This window comes from Lathamus discolor, chromosome 3, assembly GCF_037157495.1.
Source record: "Lathamus discolor isolate bLatDis1 chromosome 3, bLatDis1.hap1, whole genome shotgun sequence".
In the NCBI taxonomy this organism is placed as follows: domain Eukaryota; kingdom Metazoa; phylum Chordata; class Aves; order Psittaciformes; family Psittacidae; genus Lathamus; species Lathamus discolor.
The window spans coordinates 40,987,957-41,008,951 of NC_088886.1; the positions used below are offsets into that span (position 1 = coordinate 40,987,957).

The 20,995-nt window shown below is 36.6% G+C and overlaps 1 protein-coding gene across 1 annotated transcript in view; it reads right to left on the reverse strand.

The window, feature by feature from the left end:
* Positions 1 to 204: 204 nt before the first annotated feature.
* The window catches only part of ATP13A3 (ATPase 13A3), a 37,532-nt gene continuing 16,741 nt past the window's right edge, over positions 205 to 20,995 (reverse strand). Inside the window, exons 14-32 of the mRNA XM_065674850.1 lie at positions 20,603 to 20,753; positions 19,951 to 20,067; positions 19,113 to 19,130; positions 18,873 to 19,026; positions 18,664 to 18,784; positions 17,358 to 17,482; positions 16,274 to 16,452; positions 15,676 to 15,798; positions 15,513 to 15,592; positions 14,711 to 14,753; positions 14,504 to 14,613; positions 13,556 to 13,652; positions 12,604 to 12,676; positions 11,599 to 11,776; positions 10,629 to 10,816; positions 10,095 to 10,183; positions 9,813 to 9,893; positions 6,119 to 6,208; positions 205 to 4,616 (exon numbers count right to left, since the gene is read on the reverse strand). Coding sequence (XP_065530922.1) covers positions 4,419 to 4,616; positions 6,119 to 6,208; positions 9,813 to 9,893; positions 10,095 to 10,183; positions 10,629 to 10,816; positions 11,599 to 11,776; positions 12,604 to 12,676; positions 13,556 to 13,652; positions 14,504 to 14,613; positions 14,711 to 14,753; positions 15,513 to 15,592; positions 15,676 to 15,798; positions 16,274 to 16,452; positions 17,358 to 17,482; positions 18,664 to 18,784; positions 18,873 to 19,026; positions 19,113 to 19,130; positions 19,951 to 20,067; positions 20,603 to 20,753 — 2,215 coding nt within the window. The 3' untranslated portion in view covers positions 205 to 4,418. The remainder of the gene's footprint in view (positions 4,617 to 6,118; positions 6,209 to 9,812; positions 9,894 to 10,094; positions 10,184 to 10,628; positions 10,817 to 11,598; positions 11,777 to 12,603; positions 12,677 to 13,555; positions 13,653 to 14,503; positions 14,614 to 14,710; positions 14,754 to 15,512; positions 15,593 to 15,675; positions 15,799 to 16,273; positions 16,453 to 17,357; positions 17,483 to 18,663; positions 18,785 to 18,872; positions 19,027 to 19,112; positions 19,131 to 19,950; positions 20,068 to 20,602; positions 20,754 to 20,995) is intronic.

A 20,995-nucleotide genomic window follows, 5' to 3' on the forward strand; every position in this document is an offset into this window, starting at 1 on the left:
GTACTATCCCACTGCAGAACTGCAGTGCGCCTGTACCACGGCTAACAAACAGCATGCATACTTCTCCACCCAGTCTTCAAAAACACACAGGCACTGAACAAGATACCCATGACATCAGGGAATAAGTCTGTATTCTTCAACAAGCTTTTGATCTAATTCTATGAAGAATAATTAAAAACCATTTCATGAAACTAATGAGAAGAGTTAAAATATCTGTTCATTTTAATTTTATTTTCAAAGAGCTTCAGTCACAAAAATGACTTACAAGTCTATTTACAATTCTATTGTACAGTTAATTATGTATGCCTCTTGACAACAGGGTACCATTCTAGAGCAGCAATACATACTTTAAATACAAAGATGTAGTATCATTTCAGATCTAAAAATAAAAAGGAAGCTGAGCTTCTAGAGAGTGCTGTAATGATGAACCTTTTAATCTGTGTTAGGCTTGAGGAATTCATGACAAACTGAGTAGTTTCTGGTTCACATAATTATCAAACAAGCTGCAGTTTGTTGAAAATAGCTTTAAAAACCTGAAGCTTTACTGTATAAAATCAACATATTCAAGACTCTAAAAACTGTCAAAACCCCACAGCTTTCCCTCAGACATACAAAAACCTAAGTTTACAAGTCAGAATTCCATGGGAGAAATCCTACAGAACTTTAGCTCTCTCATTTTGCGAGGCCCAACACAAGCATTAAAAATTTGCAGCATAAAAAGGACTCCACATCTGCTTAATATTATACTGTATATACATATACAGTACAGGATTATTTACCCAATTTGTGATGACTGTTCAGCACAACCTTCATGAAGAAAGACAAAAATAAATAGAATTAAAAATCCAGTAACTCTTAAAAAGTGCAACAGTAAGAGTTTCCAATTGAAGTTACAATGAATACGGACAGCCAGTGCTGTGGGTGTTTTAGCTGCTTCTACTCAAGCATTACTCACAGCATTTTTTTGTTGTTTTTACAGTAGATTTTGTTCTATAGTACATGAAACTACAGGTTCTGCTAATCGAATCTGAAGGGAAGAGGAAAAACCCTTTAAAAATAACCCTGAGGGATATACAATTTAATGATCTTGCAATTTATTTCTAAAAAGTAACATTTATTATTTAGCAATTGCTTGTCTGGATAGACCAGTCCTTTAGGTATGTGCATAAATAATATTTAAAAATCAGTAATATTTACAAATCCTAATACATCAAAGTAAAATACGTACAGATTAAAGTCTGCATACACAAATAATTTAATAATAAATCAAACTCCTCAACGTAAGGCCAAAATATACAGCAGGAAGAAAATGTCTACCAAGTGTCTAGTGGAGCTCACTAAATCGAGTCTGTTCACCTGAATTTAGACTTCCAAGATGAACATTAGAAGAGATTCTTTTCACTACAAACTGAATTTCATTTTACTTCAAAGCAGAAACTGAATACACTAGTGCAGATATAGTTTGCTGCATTTCTGAAAACCAGAAAAACTAAACTGCTCAAGATGAGAAAAATTATAGGTGGCTAAACTCAGCTCTTGGGCAGGAAGGCATAAATCCCAATAACTGCAGAAGATGCGAAGGCTTATTTTGTGGCTGAACTTGCAACAACAAAAAGGATTCTTAGAAAAGCTGATTTGTTATTTTTGACTAAGCGTCAGAAGCAAATAGGTCAGAGCTCAAGCATGCAACCTCAAGGACATTTACCAACTCTGAACGCATACCTTGAGGAAACCAGCTCCCATTTGCAAAATATTCAAGTTTAATAGGCTCATGACCCATGAGTCACTCAATCAAGTGGAGACACTCGGCAACTGAGTTCCCTAAAACGCTCTCCGAAGTCAAGCCTACCTTAAAAAGCTGTTTCTTCCTTACTTTCTAGGTAAGTCTAATTAATCAGAATCAGACTGAAAGTCTATCTTCAGGAACCAAATATGCCAAGAGAAATTATCAGTTTAGAGAAAGTATTAAGCAAAAGTATTTAAAAGGGAAAGACAAATATATTCTTCACTTCTGATGGAACAGTCAAGCTATAATGGTCAATGAAACGGAAAGCAAAAGCATTTAAGCGTAAGTCACAGCTCCCAGGTCCAAGATGCATAGCTTCACAACATTTTTTCAACTAAAATATTGTGGGGTTTTTAAAATTTGAATACTACTTACGCAGCTAAGAATTATTCTTCATCAGTTATTCCATGCTACAAAGATTTTGTAAAATCAACACTGACAGAAATCAGCCAACTGACTCAAGTTCATGATTAATAAATTTATCCAAGTCCACAGTTGCAGACCCCTTAAAAGCTACTAATGTTGTTCTACGTTTACGGCCTTAAGAAGCCAGGACTTTAACACTGCTCTGTTGAATGAATGCTAAGAAAACTGCTTCCCCCTTCCTCCTGCTCCACCCCTTAAAAACAAGCAACAATAAAAAAAGTAATCAGGAAGAGAGATGACAGCTGGACCGGAGGATAGGACACCATATGCATACTATTTATGAGGAGCAAGTGCTAATAACTTAAGTTCTAGGAAAAAGTCTTCCAAACCATTTAGCACGACTTTTAAATTCCTCATTGGCACAGTAAATGCTGCAGAACCCATAACCTCAGCAGCGGGGGACACCGTCCATACTGACTTACAGAACAGCACAAGGGAATTAGGTTCGACCTGAAAATTTCCCCATATTAAAACAATGCAGGAATGGAGTTGTTTCCACAGGAATTAAAACAAAAACAAATCCCAACCAACAAAAAAAACAAAGCCCATAGAACAAACAATGAATACCACCCAACCTCAAATTCCATCATCAGAATACACACACTTCAAAATGATCCCAGCCAGCGAGGGAATTTGGGGCCCTCCTTCTACAACTCCTCTAAAGGACGCGACTTGCTTCTCTGAAGGTTCTCTAGAGAACTGCGACTTCTCCAGATCCCTCCCAAAGCTTGGAGGTGTCTGAACCAGTCAGCTGCATCTGGTTAAAACAGACTGATCAAGAGTCCTTATTTTGTCATCTTCCTAAGGACACCAAACCCGACTTTTCTAGCAGTTTAACAAGTTGAAGATGGTTTGGACAGAAGTAATTTGTGGTCTCAAAAAAATAAAAAAGACGATTTAAACTCTGCATGTGAAGACGATGCCTGCTTCTACATCTTTGCAGACCTGTTTTTCTAGTGGTCTTGTATTCGACACCACCTAACGGCAAAACAATGTATCGCTACCCCAAGTGCTTAAGCAGCATTACTGGTGATGAAAGGTTTTCTTTTTTCTTTTTTTTTCTTTTTTTTTAAATAAATAAAATACACATAAGCCTTATAGTTCTGCAGCAAGACAGAATTTAGCTCATCTATTTTCACTTAGTTGTGTTTCATACAGCTACATATAGTGCTTAAGACACTGGCAGTCTCTTTGAAATGCTTATGTTCTTAACATGCACAAATCCCAAAGCATGGGCATGTGAAAATATTCTTCCCTCCCACCCCCATTTCCCTTGCAGCAGTAACTCTGGCCTTACTACTTCAAGGTATATAGGAAAATTGTCTTAAGATTTACAAATAAAACATGGTCCACAAAGGGATAATCGAATCCTTCTGCTGGAAAAAACAAGGTGTGTGAAGAAATGCATAGCTAAATGTAATAAAACATGACACAGAAGAAAGTGTTTAGATTCTCCAGCCTTCCTTCTCCAAAAACTTTATAGAGTGTAGCCAAATGCCTCCTCCTCTGGAGGCCACTTAAGCCCTTCCTTGGGGTTAGCTACAAAAGAAGCCAAGAACCCACTTGAAAGCAATGTGCTTTCTTCTTAAGGACAGAGCATAATGTTTCTATAGCATTCCCAATTCCTGCTGTGGCAGACTAAAGAATTAAATTTAAAACCCAAACATTACACCTGGAAACAGTCCTTAATAGTGGGGACAAAATTCGTGGTACACACACTGAAACTTCAGAACCGTTCTGAGGCACAAAGCTTTTCAACAGCTGAGTATGAAAAAAGGGAAAGAAAAGAAAAGCATGGTAAGACTATTATGTGCCTCTAATACATTGATGTCATTGCATCATAGGGTTTACATGAACACGTGCCCTGGTAAGCAGGTTAGCACAACAATTAAGATACTCCAGGCAAATATAATGAACCTGTTTTCACTGCCCTGCAGTTTAAACCTTCAAATACGTCTCATTTAAGAATAATGAAATTCGAACGAAGGTGGAAGGAAACAATCATTTTTGTTCTGCCTAAGGGAACCTACATTTTTAAAATGTATAGCCATAACATGTCTGGCTCTGAACTTTGTATTCAGGGAGACAAAACAGTTGGACATATCTGCATTAGAATTTGACATTTAGTATACTGCAATTTCAAATAAAGCCTTAAAATTACATTCTTACGAATACTACTAAAGACACATGCCACCAAGATCCACTGTTATGTTACAGTGATGATTTGATATGAACCATTTTCTTGGGATGGTGCTTTTGCTTCTGTTGTTGTTCTGGGTTTTGGTGGCCATTCTGGATCAACCAGCAGTTCCTGAGCTAGGTGCATATACTTGGCTTTTGGTGTCTTCTCTCTGCAACCCAACAGGGAAGAAAGGAAAGAGACTCCACAGCGATCCACAGCCTCCTGCAGAAGCAAACAGATTTGAAAGTTGGATTACCGTCACAAAAAAATTAACTGAGAACACACTAAAATGATGAAACATCTATTATTTTAGTTTCTATTTTACTATTTTGTCATATTGGTTCTAGAATGAATACCACAGAAACTCTTCTGTTGTGTCATTACTTCTACGCTACGGTGGCAATGACATTTAAAAAATATTAAGAAAACCCAAGTATTCTGCATTATTGCAACATCGAAGGTCACCAACAGCTTTTATGCATATTTTATAATAGTTTCCATAAACAAGGGTGTAACAGGCACAGTTAAATGATGTTACTGTTGAAGAATAAAAGCCTGGTCTAGAAAAAGAGGTCAAATTCCCAGAGTCTCAGAATACTTTTAAGCAATGAATTGTTTAACTGAAGGTAGCCAGGCAAAAGTGGCAGAATTCACCTTGCTGATACTGTGAAACCTAAGTCCTGCAGGTATCAATAGTTATCAAAACAAACACAAATTACTGAATTTAGGTCTTCCTTCCTGTTTTTCCTCTCCCAGTCCTAAATGCACATAACTAGCTGGAGAAGAGAAACACTATTCCTGATTCTCAAGACTGGATCCATCTCACGTCTCAGAGAACACCTATAGCCTACATGGCTGACATTTAAATGAAGATATATTCTATGGTTTTCTTCATGCTCTGAATTTCTTTCAGTTGGTGAACTGAACCAAACATGAGCCTTAAGCACAACTTCCATTCTTCAGTGAACACAAGGCAATTTGTTCTTAAACAGCCTCAAAAGGACAAATGTAAGCTGAAGTGAATACATTTAATAAAAATTAGTGCTGAGAAATAAACCATTGTAATTCTAGCAAGAACAGACGTACAACCAACTGAAAGTAATAAGCCAACAGGCCTAAAGAAAAAGCTAGTTTTTATGGGATTCACATAGATTTCCTTCATGTATCATGACCAACATTTTTGGTGACCTGAAAAACCAGGAGCTATATCCGAACGTCTTCTAATGGCCTAAACCCTCTGAAGTTAGTAACATACTTTCATTTACCGTTTTGTTTAATTTCATTTATACATGCTATAAATTACTGCTCTCAGACAATGATCTAAAACTCCCAACCATATCAATTTAATAAAGAACTGGATTAGACCCAGCATCAGCAATTCTGATTCCAAGCACATCAAGCCTTTCCCAGTCCTAGCATGCTAACTTGTGAAAAAGCAAGTAAAATTTGCTAGTGTGCAAAATGAAGATAAAGTGAGAAAAGTCTTAAAAGCAATCCTCTGGGTGTGCTTCACAGCTCTTCTATACAGAGGTAATTTCTTTGATAGTCAACAAGGAGAAAAACATATAATCAGAAGCCTTTTTTTTTAATATTCTAGTAACAGAAATCTGATTTAAGTAGCTTAAGCTTAAGACAAGGCAACAGACACTTATAGATCATAAAAAGATAACACTGAATTAATCCGCATGCACTCAAATGATGACAGCAAAATACTAGTCTCCAACCTGAGGAGGCTGGGCCATGGTGAGGCGATATTCTCCTTGTTTGTCTCGATTGAACACAACCTTCCAAAGGATCATATCAAGGAGGACATTCTGTGAGACATTATAGTGAGCAGGAAGAGTTAAAGAAACTAATGATCATTTGTTGTTAGTATGCACATTACAAATAAAAACCTGAAATAGTGTTAGGCATAACTAACTGAGTGCCAAAACAGAGAGTTTACATTACTTGTCAGTACTTAAGTGATTAACATTTTCATTCTTAAAGTGCTCACACGAGATTTAAGAATACAAACATGTACTTTAAATCAACTGCAACAGTGACCACCAACTGCATCCACCAACATGGGTAAAAATCATAAATACAAATTCTTAAGGTGTTTCAATACTGTAAAAGAAACTATGAAGTACTGAAAACATCAGTGCTTAAAGCACTTTCCCCTCAAACCATCTTTAATATTATAGTGAATTTCATGCTGGAGCTATGCTTTGTTCATAGCTTGTTTTAAACCAGTCACATTCCCAGAAAAGCTTTAGTGGGGTGGCAATGCAAGGCCACCAGCAGGAAGTCTGAAGGAATTCTGCAGGAGCCATTCCAGATTGCAGAACGGGCAGAAGTTGAACAATATGTTCAGTACATCTGGTTACTCTCATACTGCTGTGTAGGAGGACTCAAGAGCCTTGACAAATCCGGCAACACAGGTGTGAACATGTATCTTCCATGGCCTTGAGCCTACTACTCTGATCTCTGGACAGATTCCATTTTTAACTTCTGACTAACCCCTGCCATTGAGAAAGGGGAGCTAATTAGCCAGACTTTTATAATAGATTTTATAATGCTTATGATTTTATAATATACCAGAATTTTATAGCGCTTTTATAAACCATTTGCAAACAAATCTTCAGATTACTAGATGCTCGTTTTTAAAGCCTGTCTGTCCCAGGCTGTAAGGAGGTGAAAAGAAACATCTGCTAGGATCTGCCTTTGTTGTGCAATATATGTCTATCATCTGGTAGAAAGAATATGCATGCTTTGTGAGCCTAGTCTGGGACCCACATGGAAGCAAAAGCTTTACAGAGCATTTCAGAAAACATGCCTGGGGCAGCCACAGTCAGAAACCATTCCTGTTATAGAAGCCATGAAGAAACTACATAGGATCACAGCATGACACAAAAGGTTCAAATTGGCAAGCGTGACAAAAGATGATAAATCCCTTATTTATCTCATCACCATCAGATTCTTAAAAGATGCAATTACTGAGGGATTAGTCTCAGCAGAACAAACTCTAGGTGATATACATACAGATTACCTTGTTAAAAGAAGTAAGGAGATGCCACCAGCAGCTTTTCCTAGATACTCAGAGTATGAACCTAACTGTTGCTCAGTAACTCACACCCAGAAACTCTGTAGTGTGAAGTATAGTGAGCAGAAAATCCAGCCAGACACACAAGGACAGAAAGGCAATGAGCTGTACTGGAAGTGAAGGAATGAAATAGCCTGGAATTTCTACATGACACATTGGACCCAGTGAGCTGCCACTACATGAAAAAGCTTCAGAGCCTAAAATAGTATTGCTGGACTTGGACACATTTCAAAAGGTATCATAAAACAAGGTTTGGGATTTGAGGATCACAAGACAATGCTTCTGTTGGTCACTTACTGTAAGACAACTTATGTCTTAACAAAGCATTCAACTAATAGTGAAAGCGGAAGAAATAGGTTTCAAGTCAATGCAGAACATCCCAAAGAATTAATGTCAAGAAAACTGAATTGTATAGGTACTTCTATTCCACTGCTAAAGTATGTGCAACAAAATAAATAGGTAAGTCAGTCTGAAAGGAATGCAACAAATCATCCTACCAGTTTTGGGAATGACAGTTAAGTGATTAAAGTGTCAAAAGATGATAAATCAAACCAGCATAGGAGAAAGAGTGGGGTGGGACTTGAAATACTGGGTGAGAGCAAACATTGTACAGTAATTATATTGCTATGGGTACGTTTAGTAGAATTTCACAACTTTACAGATTGGCGTGGCAACCAACAAGGCCCAGGAGTGGAATATTATGAACTTTTAAGTCAGAGGAGAACCATTTGTCTACGAGAGGCACATGCTGATACATGGACTGACGCTGTACAGACTGTCTACTGGAGCTCTTCAACAACAGAAATATCACCAGCTTGTATAAAAGTTAGAAAGATCACCTGCAAGAACAAAGTAATTCTTCAGCAGAAGGTAAGTTTCTTTCTCTTAGTGACATATATCACAGGACTGAAAACTGTAACCAGCACCTATTTAGACTTCATGTATCAACACAAAGCTCAATTCCAAGGAATAATCTAAGTATTTTAAAAAAGCTGATTACCCAGAGATGGTAATAAAAATGTTTAAATTAATTGGAAGACAAAAAAAGCCACAGTTCTGCAACTTCAGAATGCCTGTTTTGTTTCAGTAGTAAAGACAGCAATATACATAAAATTTAACTTAACAAATAAAAAAGGAGGCAAAAAACCCCAAACTACTAAGAGTTTAGTAATACAAAACCACGTAAGAATTAAAAGGCATAAAGGAAAACACCATAAGCAAGGTTAAGAGTAAATATAGGACAATGTAAGAAAGGGTCTTTAGGAGAGGATAAACTTGTTAACCACAAGGCAAAGGCCAAAATAATTAGTAGCTACTGCCGTATTTTGGAAAAGACAAGTTACCACCTATCATGTGAACCACTTGAATACATGTTCCAATAGGCAGTGACATAATAGCATATATTGCAGATTCTATTTGGAAGACATTTGGAACACAAAGCCTTTTCAATCAAATTATGCAGAAACCCTCTTTGGTTGATTTATTTTTACTAAGTCATGAATAACAGGGAAAAAACTAGTCAACTGGAAAGAACAGTAATACTATAGCAATCTTCAAAGGCCAAACTGGCATGATCCAAACAAACATTATGCTGGTTACCTTGATAGCAGTCCCTCACATAGTAATGGAAATACTGACTACAAGCTGACAAAAACATTGTACAGTAAAAAGAGATAATTGTAGTGTGCAAGTGCTAGATAATGTTGAAAGGTTTTTCATCCTCCAGGAAAAAAAGTGACTAATAGCTGCAACCAAAACCCAAATGTATTTAAGTTGGAAATAAGGCATCAATTTAACAAGAAGAACTAACCACAGGAATAAATGACTGACTTTGAATCCAGACTCTTCCTGGAAGATATATCTGTCAAACTTCAACTCTTGGAAACAACATAGGTGTAACTGAAGGAAAAGTAGGGCATGTTTCTGCCCACATTAACTCTGGAATTACAGCAGAAGAGGTCAATATCCAGAGGGACTGACCTTGGTCAAGCTCAGGGCTGGAAAAAGCAGATCTGAATGAACATCTCTACTTCTGGACTTGCATCAGATGAAATGAGCAAGTTATATAGGCCTGCATTATTCTGAACAATAAGCTATGCACATGAATCAAACTCAATAAAGATGTGCTCACCTAATGATTTTATATAGTTCTCTACTATTTTAATTTATTCTGAACTGAATTAACTTAGGAAATTAATATGGAGAGTACTGTCCCATAAAACAGTTAAAATAATTTAGAAGCCCTTCCACTTCTCTCCCCTCCCCCCCACCTTACAAACACCTACCCTAGCAAAAAGCTCACTTAAAACATTCTTTCCATTTGAATTTCTTACCTCCATCAGCACGGATACAACTGCATTGAGAATAACAATGATGAGAATTCTTAGGCGCCACTCATATGGCACACACACGAGCTGTGTGAAAAAGTTGCCAGAGGTTAGCAACACACATATGAAACAAACACATACTCCAAGCAGGCTCAGAGTCATTGAATTCTCACTTCCCCCTCCCAGAGATGCTAAGTTAAAGCTCTACAATGGTTCAAGCTTGCCCAAAAGGCAGCCAATCAGCTATCCTAGGAAGTACAGATGCAGGCTGTAACTGGTGAATCTTACCTCAAGAAATGCGTCAATAGATTCAACAGGATGCAACATGATGAAAAATATGAAGACATACAGAACTATCACAGATGTAACAAACAGAACTGTAAAACAAGAAAAAATACTTTAATCAGATCATCGCACAGAGTTTTGGACAGTTTTCCCATGTATCATGGGTTCATTACTCCCTGGAAAGAACCTCTTTTCTCCCTCTAAACCCTTTCCTGGTGGATTTTGGCAATACAAGTTGTGCTGATAGCCACAAAGAGACAGAAGGCCAGACTCAGTTTCTCACTGGCTCACTTGTGATGCTGAAACATACATACACATATGCTTCTACAAACAAAGCAACTATTACCATAAATTTCTTCATACAGTTTAATACTTCCCTATTTTTATCTGATTATCAGAGGATATTTGTAGTGTGTTCCTCCAGCAACACTATTATTGCTGAAGTGGCACAAGACAATTGTAAGCAAGCCATGGATAAACGAGTGAACAGTCACTTGGAGTTTCACTTGGAACTGTATACAGTAAGAAAGCACTTACAATTTTTGTAGCATGGTTGTCTAAAGGGCTTTCCTTTAGAAAAGACAATTGCCACTATGAGGTACTGAAAGCTGGATATAAAAAACAAAGTTGTGTTTTCGTAATTTTTAATGTAATGTTCATCGTGAAGAGTCTCATTCCCATGGTGTGCAGAGCTGGTGTTTGTGGCATCCAATACATTACATTCACTACAACATAAAAAAACCCAATAATTATCACCATGTTATGGAGAAGATGCAAACCAACCAGGCAATGACAGAACTGCTACAGTAGTAAAAAAGCTTGTCCTTGAAAATCTATTACAGTAAGAAATAAAACTATGGCAGGGAGGTAGCAATTCTTGTGAATTCTGAACTTTGAGTTCTTTTCTGCTTACAGGTTTTAAGTTTACTACATGAACTCTTTAGAAACTATCATTGTAGATACACTTTGAAGACAAATAAGAAAATATTGCGATCTAAAAAAAGGTTGAAACATGTCTGTTTTCTGAAATAGCAACTTGATTTACTGTAACTCTAACAGGAAAATCATAGAATCATAGAACAGTTAGGGTTGGAAAGGACCTTGAGGTCATCTAGTTCCAACCCCCCTGCCATGGGAAGGGACACCTCACACTAAACCATGCCACCCAAGGCTCTGTCCAACCCGGCCTTGGACACCGCCAGGGACTGAGCATTCACAACAGAAGGGTTAAAAATAGGTCTGAACCATTAATTTACAATTTTGATCTCAACTGTCCCAAAGTTGAGGAGTCTTCAGACCCTGCAGTGTGGCTCTGACCCAATTTTGCATTTCAGCCATTGGGTAACTCCTATGTACTGGTATGTTTTTCACAAAAGTTTTAGCAGACTACCTGCCATACAGAAGCTTTACATCTCAAGTACCCAAAGAGGGTCAATAAAGAGAGCAATTATTACTTATAGTTTTCCAATCATTACTGTATTCTGTATGGAACCACTGAAATACTTACTCAAATTCTGCACTCCAAGGCTTATACCAGGACTGCTGTTTGACCCAAAAAAACCCGAAGACTTGGAAAGCAAAGCAGATGATGATCTGAGACAAAACAGAACACAGAAGTGGACCTGAGATAAGACCTGATGGAGGCCTTCGAGCAACAAGCTCCTTCCAAGCAGGGTTTAGACTCACTGCAAAGAGAACAAAAACCAAATTACATATTCCATCATTATGGTTTCCAAAGGTTACTCTGTTCACATTCTGTGAAATTAGAATGGCTTGCTCATGACATCACTTTAAAAATCAGTCCAGAACTGCAAGTGTGAAACCACCTTGAAAAGATTCTACTGCTCTAGAATAATGCCACAGTGCCTTCTACAGGCTAGTTACCCCCAGCAACACAGGACAGCAGGGGACAGTAATCGAAACCATGAGACTTAAGGAATTAGTAGCGTCTGGCCAAATTCCTTTTGTCTTGCATAAGGACTTACAGCTCGTCAGTTTTGGTTTGCCATTCAAAGAAGCATTTTCTATTAAACTGAAAAACAGTATTCTACCATTAGCCAGTAAACTGAATGCCTGATTCCTATGTGGAATCTAATACTTCACTAGATAATAGCTTGGAGTACAACATTTTGTATGCAGAATTTCAACCAAAAATGCAAGAAAAATCAAAACATTTGAGAAAGATTATATTGTAACAACTTCTGTTTTGATTCCAAAACCAGTTTCCTTATGTCAGTAGAGATTTATGACTTCCTGTACCGTGAACAATTACTGTTCAAAGATCATGCCCACAACCTGCTTTTTGTATGAGGACATTTCACAAACTTCAGATGAATCTAACTTGGTACACAGTGGTTTGGGTTTTTAATGCATAAACTATAGTAGTTGCAACATCTAAATTGTACATCATGGTGCTTACTTCAAACAATATGGAATCAAAAATACATAAATAAATAAAATTGACCAAGCAAAAACTGCTTTATAGAAGCCAGCAGTACAGCACAATACTTACTTGTGAAGACAACCACCAAAATGATTGCCAAATCAATGAAGAGAAACTGGAAATCTCCCAAATTGCTCAGGATCTAGACAGAAATCACAACTGAAATATTGGTAATTTCTTCACACCAGGAAATATCTTACAGTGACACTCCTACAGCATTAATTCTTTAGATTTCACCCTACTGACAAGACAGTGCCTTGTCAAACTGGTTTATTTTTTTCTGTAGAAGTCTTAAGTACTCCACAATTCACAGATCAATTGCTGAAGTATCAAGGCATGAGACAATTTCAGTTTTAAAATGCACAGGCTATTTGTAATTGAAATTTATAATCAAGCTTGTATTACTGAATCTTAAATACCAATGAAGTAATAGCCTAGGCTCACAATTCTCAAAACACCATAAGTTAGGATGTAGTCATACAGTTGTCAAAATTTCCACCTCAAAGGTCCTTTAATGCTTTACATGTTTAACTTACTCAGAATGCAAATTAAAATCCAGGATTTCTACCACGTGCCATATTGTGAATCCAGTCATGTTAACAGGAAACACTCTGCCTTGCTCCCCTCCCCAATACTTGCAAGCTGCTCTCTTTCAATCCTTACATAAAAGGAATGCTTTGCCCTTTAAATAGTTAGGCTATTTAAAATTGCTGAGAGTTTTTAAATAATTGAAAATCTTACTTTTGCTCAATTTTTATGCTTATTTGGTCTTCCCACTGTAGTGACTTTATATACACAGGCATTAGTTACTGCCTTTTTAAAATAGACACTACCATGTTTTTCATACCGTTAACATTAAACAAGACAAAAATACAAACAATACCTTTAGTCCAAAGGCAGTTTTTAGAATGCTGGTGTTGTGTACTCAAAAATAGACTTGCAACAATTTATATGAATTATCTATCAAATTTTAAATCTCTGGATTAGGTTGACACTGCTTAAGCATTTACAGAATACTTACAGAATATAGCAGAGTAACACTGATGTACTGGATAATGCTGTATAATGCCATGAACTTAAACACACAGAAGGAAGTTATTAAAGCAGCACGGCCTTCCCTGTCAAAACAAATGCAATCATATAACTAGTAAGTTTTCTGTGCAAACAGTTATATTCTGCTTAGCAAAATGTTAGCTGCACTTAAACATGCCAGCAAACCCTTTTGAGGGACATTATGTTGAAGACATACAGAGAAAAAGGGGTCAGAATGGTACACTTTTAAGTATATTAAAGTTGTGAGCATGCCTTCTGAACCGAGCCACCACCTTACTCTGGCATTCTTTAGACTTTATAAGGTTTTCCAACAGAGGTTTTAAAATGAAGGCCTGCTTGCAAAAATACCTATGAAGCACTAGTTTACTCCATGGATTCAATGAGCATGCAGTCAACCACAGAGTTGCTGACCAGAAATCTTTCTGATTACACATTACTTCATTAGTTCCACACAGACTTAAGGAGATTCTTCTCTGGTTGACATTTATCCAAAATTATTACCTAACTTCCGATTCTAGAATAAAACTGTCAAGCCCTATTTAGAAAACCTGTTTTCTACTTTGTGTGGTACCAAGCAGTTACCTGAAGGATTTTGCCATTTGCAATTAAACACAACCTTTATGGAAACCAGCACAGTCACTAAGACATCAAATTAAATACTAACATGTAGAAATTCATTCAGGCTTTGAAAAATGAACTTTACCTGGACAAAAGGGTTTATAACAAAATACTAAATCATGCCTTTGATTAGAGTAGCCTTTGCTCAGAGTAACTTCAGTAAAAAACCAGAACTACTAAAAATGTATGTCTTTTTCTTTAATTCAAGCTGGCCTTCTACAGCATCAAACATATATTAATATAGCGTAGGCAAAAAGAGTTACACAGGCGCATTTAAGTTCACAGTAAGTCGCATTACCTGATCAGCTTTGGCACGCAGGAAATACTAGGTGTTCTGGAAGTGAATGGTGATGCCACAGAAGCCTCAAGTTCAGACAAAGATATACCACCATGTGCCCTCTTTAGTGCCTGCCAGTTAACATTGAAGTAGAGAACATTTTAAAACTGTCTTTCAGCTGTAAAATTTAACTGAACCGCACTGTATGGGAAATAAAAACATACTTACTCCACAGTCATTTGCTCCATCTCCACACATGCCCACATAGTAACTATAAAAACCAAACACATGTCAGCATTCTGGATCATTCCCTAATTGCTGTCCATTTAGCTTATTTCATTAAATAAAGTTAATTTGACTTATCCAGGGTTTGCATAATGACTGATCATTAATGCTGAAAGCAATTACTGTTGCTATTATACATATAAGGAAGTAGACAGAAAAGTAGTATGATGTAGACAGGTCAACCAAACCAGTAATGATTATCAAAGCCCTCTATCATTCCAACATGGTCTAAAGCATCTTTGCCCTAGGAAAAGAGACTTTTGGAGTATTTTGTATAGCTGCAAGGCCTGAAACTAACAGACAGTAGTATACTGATTGTACGTGAATGGGAAGTCATCCCACTAATACTTTTGTAATACAGAGAAGACATTTGATGGATTCTTTTATTAATCCAAGCAACCAGACTTATAAACTATGTTAGTCAGTTTAGCTATTCATCATTTGTAACTTCATGAAAAGCCTGAAACTTTCACAACCAGCCAGCAGATGGTACTACTCTCATTCCTGCTCAGCTAACAGGCTTATTTACCAACTCAAGGAAGTTTTATTAGCCAAACTAATATATATATAAAAAATATGTAATTACATATATCATATGTATGTAATTATATATATACACAATATATATAATTAGCCCAGCTTTTTTCATTTGGAAGAACAGTTAGCAGCATACATAATTTTTTCCTCCTATCACACCAAACAGTCTGTCAACCCTCCCACTTGCTGTGCTTGAGCAAATACTTACTCTACATTTTGTAAAGCTTCCACCAGCTGAGTTTTCTGATCTGGTGCCATGCGAGCAAACACAGTGCCATGTAACACAAGCTGGAAGACAGAAGATTTCTTAATGCTCACAGGGTAAAATCTGTTCACCAACAGAAGTGTTCATACTCAAATGAAATGCTCACCTTGGGTACCAGGTCCTGAAAATGCTCCAAAATCACGGCAAATGACTTCCCATTCATTGCAAAATGGTACTTGGTCATCTGGAGATCCTCAAGGCTTTCATGGACCAATTTAACTGGAATATCCTAGCAAAAGTAGTTCAATACTCTGGTAGTGTAATCTAGTGTATTTACACAGATATTTGTAATTTCAAGCTAATACTCAAGAGGGGTATTCCTTAAGATCCCACACTAGATGGGAGGTTTTTAAGAAAGTTACTTGAAAGGAAACCTCATATAATGAAAGCACTTATTTAGTAACAAGAAAACACAGTGTAATATTTCAACTACAAACAGCTAGAGCAGTCTTAACAGACTGAAATGGGGAAAAAATCCTGTCTCCTGCAGAACTAAAATATCAAATGTCGTATCACCATTGAAAAGCTAGCTCCCCCAGCTGTTTTGTTACTCTCTGGTACTTTAAAATCTGAAAGTTAACTAGTACATCAGTTTTTATTTGACACTTAACAGGAGATTTGCTATTTGATGGAATAAGATAAAAAGAAACTCAACCGTAAAACTAATTGCTTACACTGTAAGGGCATCATAATGCTCACGTTACCTCTGAGTTTATGGCTGGTGATGAACTAGTGCATTTTGCGAGGGTATCTGCATAATGCCAGTTGATCCTGGCAGCCTGCCCATCCTTTGGAGGTAGTGCTTCAGCAATAATGACCTTGTCCTGAGGTAGAATCATTCCACAGTCTCTGGCCACAGAGATAGCAGTTAGCATGTTATCCCCTGTTAAAACAATTGCATTTAAAAAAGTTTCAGTCAGTTTCACTGATACTCTACATTAACAGAAAAGCTAACAAAGACAGTTTTAAACTAGGAAAAGGACTGCCTGACATACCAGTGACAACCTCGGGGCAAACCAAGCCTTCAGACAAAATTCAAAACCTAGCCTGTTGAACCCTTCCTCTGCGCTAACATCACTAAAATGCTTCTTTCAGCCATAAAGATATCCTATTGGCCAAACCTTAGGATATACTGAAAATCTGGCAGAAAGCATGTGGTCATTAAAAATAGCACTTTTTAAACACAGCCACAGAACATGCAAACACTGAGTTGTATTGCCAGCCTATCACAACATTATTCCAAAGCTGCAATACCTGTGATTTAAAAAGCAAACACATCTATTGCATGAAAACACTGAGTAGAGATACCTAGCCTGCTTAACAGGGACATAAGTCATTCTTAAAAAAAAAACAAACACAAAAACACCACCAAAAAGTGACTTATTATAATACAATTCAAAATGGTAGGGACCCTCAGGAGGTCATCTAGTCCAACCCCTTACTCAAAGGAGGGTTAGCCATAAGATCAGACCAGGACTTTCACCTAGTCTGATTTGGAAGACCGCTAAGGTTTTTCATCCTTCAATTCAGTATAAGTAACTTGTGCATGGAGCTAGGGAGAGGACTCATCCTTACACTGGCTTCCGATCTCTGACTTACCAAAGCAACTTTCATTCAAAAAGAAACAGCAGACTGGTGTCTGAATATTCTTGTAGTTTCTAAACTTTCCTCTTACCATATATACAGTGCAATCCCAGCCTATTGACACTACAATCTGATTTCATACACTATACTTAAAATAAGACCAAATTAAGATGGATTTTTGAGTATGAATGTTTACGTGCTAACCTGTAACCATGACAGTGCGAATGTTGGCTTTATGCAAATCTTCAAGTACAGCAGGGGTTTCTTGCTTTAACTTGTTTTGCATTATAATTAACCCCATAAAATCCATGTTGCTTTCAATAGCATCTCTGTAGAAAAGAAGGCAAGGAAGAGAACATTACAAGAATTACAATTATTACATGTAGCTTAAAGAGCCTGATTTTTTGTTTATCAAAGGGAAATGCATATTTTGAATCATGAAAAGTGAAGAATTTGCTTTATAAAAAGGTCACCTGCGAGCTATCACCTTTCGCAATCATTTATACTTACTTCCCTTGTTTTAGTTCAAAACCAGTATGAGAAAATGTTTTCCTCAAGTTCCATTTTTAGTTTCTTCCACAAAAAAATCTTTCTGAAAGAGATTACATTCTCAAAAGAGATATCCCTAGAAAAAAAATGCTACAAGGCTAACTGCATTCGCAGCCAAATTTTAAGATTTGTTTAGAATCACATCTCCAATTTCCAAATTAGCTGACCCTTAACATACAAGCCACCAAATAATGTTACCAAGGCTAGTAAGATTAATAGATATTAGCTAATTGAAGCAACTAATTAACTTTGGTTTACATGAAAGTTAATATTTACAGGTTTTGGGTATTTTACTGTTACAGTAGATTTTCACACCTGAAACTGGAAAATCCATTTGTCTGCTTTGTATTGCTTTGCAGTCATCTTGCACACAGAGCTGACACAAAAGAATACAAAGTTGGCATTTTCATGTCAATGCTACACTTTCTGAACACTATAGAAAAGACAGACAGCATTACCCACAAAACTAGGACCAGCTGAAAAATAATTAAGAGGAAATACTACTCTTTGAAGGAAGAAACCTTTCTACCTTCTAAACCTTCCTGACAAGCTCTGCAATAACGACATGTTGCCCATAGCAGATGAAGAAACTACAAACGCACAGAGGAGAGTTTCCACTATGTGTCATTCCATTATCTTTAATAGACACAGATGATGTAAGTATTATCAATTAACAAAGAAATCAGATGAGGTTTTCTGCACATTAATATAAATCAAACACTATAAAAATATTACAGTTCATTTCAAGCTTAAAGATGTTCCACGTTATTGCTGAAAAACTTCCTTATCTTAAATTTCTATGTATTGTACGGGGTACAAATAAAAAAATGCACAGAACTATACTTGTCAAGAAAGAACAGTAGTAATAGATTTAAACAAAAATCAACATTACAAAATTAATCCAAAGCATGCAGCTTTTAAAGCCTATAACTGCTTATTAAGAAAGTGAAGTCACTCTTACCTATTAATAGTCTGGACTTTGTGCCATGTAAGCTTAGACTCCAGTTTTCTGTGAGCAAGAGCAATAACTCGGAAGCCCTGCTTAGTGTATTCTTCGAGGACACACTCAAAGTCAACAGGAACTTAAAAAAGTTCAAGTTTAGAGTTATTAAAATTATCCATATTGCAGCTGAGCTACACAAGAAATGAAAATACAGTTTGTTCTTTTACCTGTTTCCTGCTTACACAAGCTTGCGATCACTTCAGGGGCACCTTTCATGTAAGCATCCATTCTCTTCTCCCCTAGAACTCTTGCTATTACACACATACGTTGCAAAACTGAAGAAAATGGAAACTGGCGCACAATTCCAATTTCATAACTGGTCTGTGTCATACAGGAAGGAAGAAAAGGGTCACATCCACATACATTCTAAGAAAAGAGGTGCATGCCTAATTGAAAAGCATACTCACCGAAAGCTCAAACAATTCCTAAAAAAAACAAAAACAAACCACATTTACTGTAAATACTAAGTATTTTTTTCAGCTACAAAGTCTTTCAACAAAAAAATAAGTAAATGAACCTACACAGCACTCTCAGCATAAAGCCACACTGTATTTGCAATGGATTCGTTACAGAAGAATATGAATCTATTAAATCTGTTCAGTATCCTTTAAGTGAGACAGAACTTTAGAGCTTGATTCCTTGATTAGAATTTGCAAGACCTTTCAGAGTCCAATCTGTGTTTATTTAGCCTATGTAAATGATTAAAGTATTATGGATTTTAGACTAAGGCCATGATGATGAAGTATGCCCCCCAAAAAATCATGTAATAAGTTTCAAGAATGTTCGTGACAACTACTGCACGGTAATTACTGCTGTGCATGTACGCAATGGTGGCAAGAATTCTGCACCATAGAGTGATATTAACAAATGACTGTTTTAACTATAACTGCAAAGGGAGCATACCTAAGCACTTCATTAGCACAAAAAGGATTTGGTAATGATACTAATATTAAAACGTGTAATGATACTAATATTAAAAGGTGTAAGTTCAAAAAGCATTACAGCACTTTACAGCTAGTTCACAAGGGTAATGATGCTGACAGTCTGCTCACACTAAAAGTGGCATATACTGAAGGACTACCTTAAACAACAATTTAGGCATGTTTTCCCTATCTTTGTCATCAGAAACCATACAGTTTTGAACCAATTTAAATTATATCAGCCAGAACCACAGCATATGGTACAACGTATTTGTTTAACATGAAGGATTACTTCAACTCAAGTAATTGCTTTGATTTTTCTTACCATTTCTTGATCTGTTCCTTGCTTGGATTCTGGGTAAAGTTGTTTTGAAGGTCGAACCACTGTTGGCATGATTCGATTATGAAGGGCTGTTTCCTCTTCAGTTGCTTCTTCCAAAATCTGTATTAAAAATAATCAACTACTTTATACATTCATTAACTTTGATTTTCTCATAATGTAATTTTCAGGAAAAAAAAAAAAAAAACCAACCAAAAAACCAAAACCAAAACCAAACCAACCAAACAAGAAAACAATACCCAAAAAAACCCAACAGGCTTGAAGTATGTCCAGGGTGCCATGGCCTTTCTAACCAAGATTTCCTGTCAGAATTAAGTGTCTTAATTTAGCAGCTAACATAAAGATTCACTTAGCTATTTTATATGTTTATCGTGTGTACTGATACTTTGCCACAAACAACATCAGAAAGAAGTAAATTAGCTTTTCAGATTCTTTCAGTTCTATTAATGAAAAACACCTTTCAGAAACATTTTCATATTAAGACTTCCTTTGACACACAAGCATTGTCAAAAGCCCACCATTTTACAGTTACAGCTTAAAACACTGTATAATGGTTTATCTTGTATGTAGCAGGATCAGAAATTTCAGATTACTAATCTTGAAAATGCTGCGTCTCCTAAAACAAGCAGACACTTACCCATCCTATTGCTTCAAACATCTTCAAATCAAGTGGATCCCCAGAAAGCACCCCTTCAATTTTTGTAAGGGAATGACAAGTTGCCATGCAAGCAACAAACTCAGACTTCAGCAAGCTCTCACTGCAAGCCCTCTCTTCCGGCAAAAGGAAACTAAAACAATGAAGTAATAATATACTTAGCACTATAATTATTTATTATGAGCCAATTCAAAAGGTTTGTTTATATTAACAGAAGAAAATTGACTGCACAAGTCTCTTCACTTGTATTTTCACACATCACAGAAAATAGATCAAGATTCTGGGCTAGAATCTTCCAAAACAGTCACTACTTCCATCTCCTTATAAAACTGCATTAATTCACTTTGTAGTTTGATTCCTCATACGGAGACACTT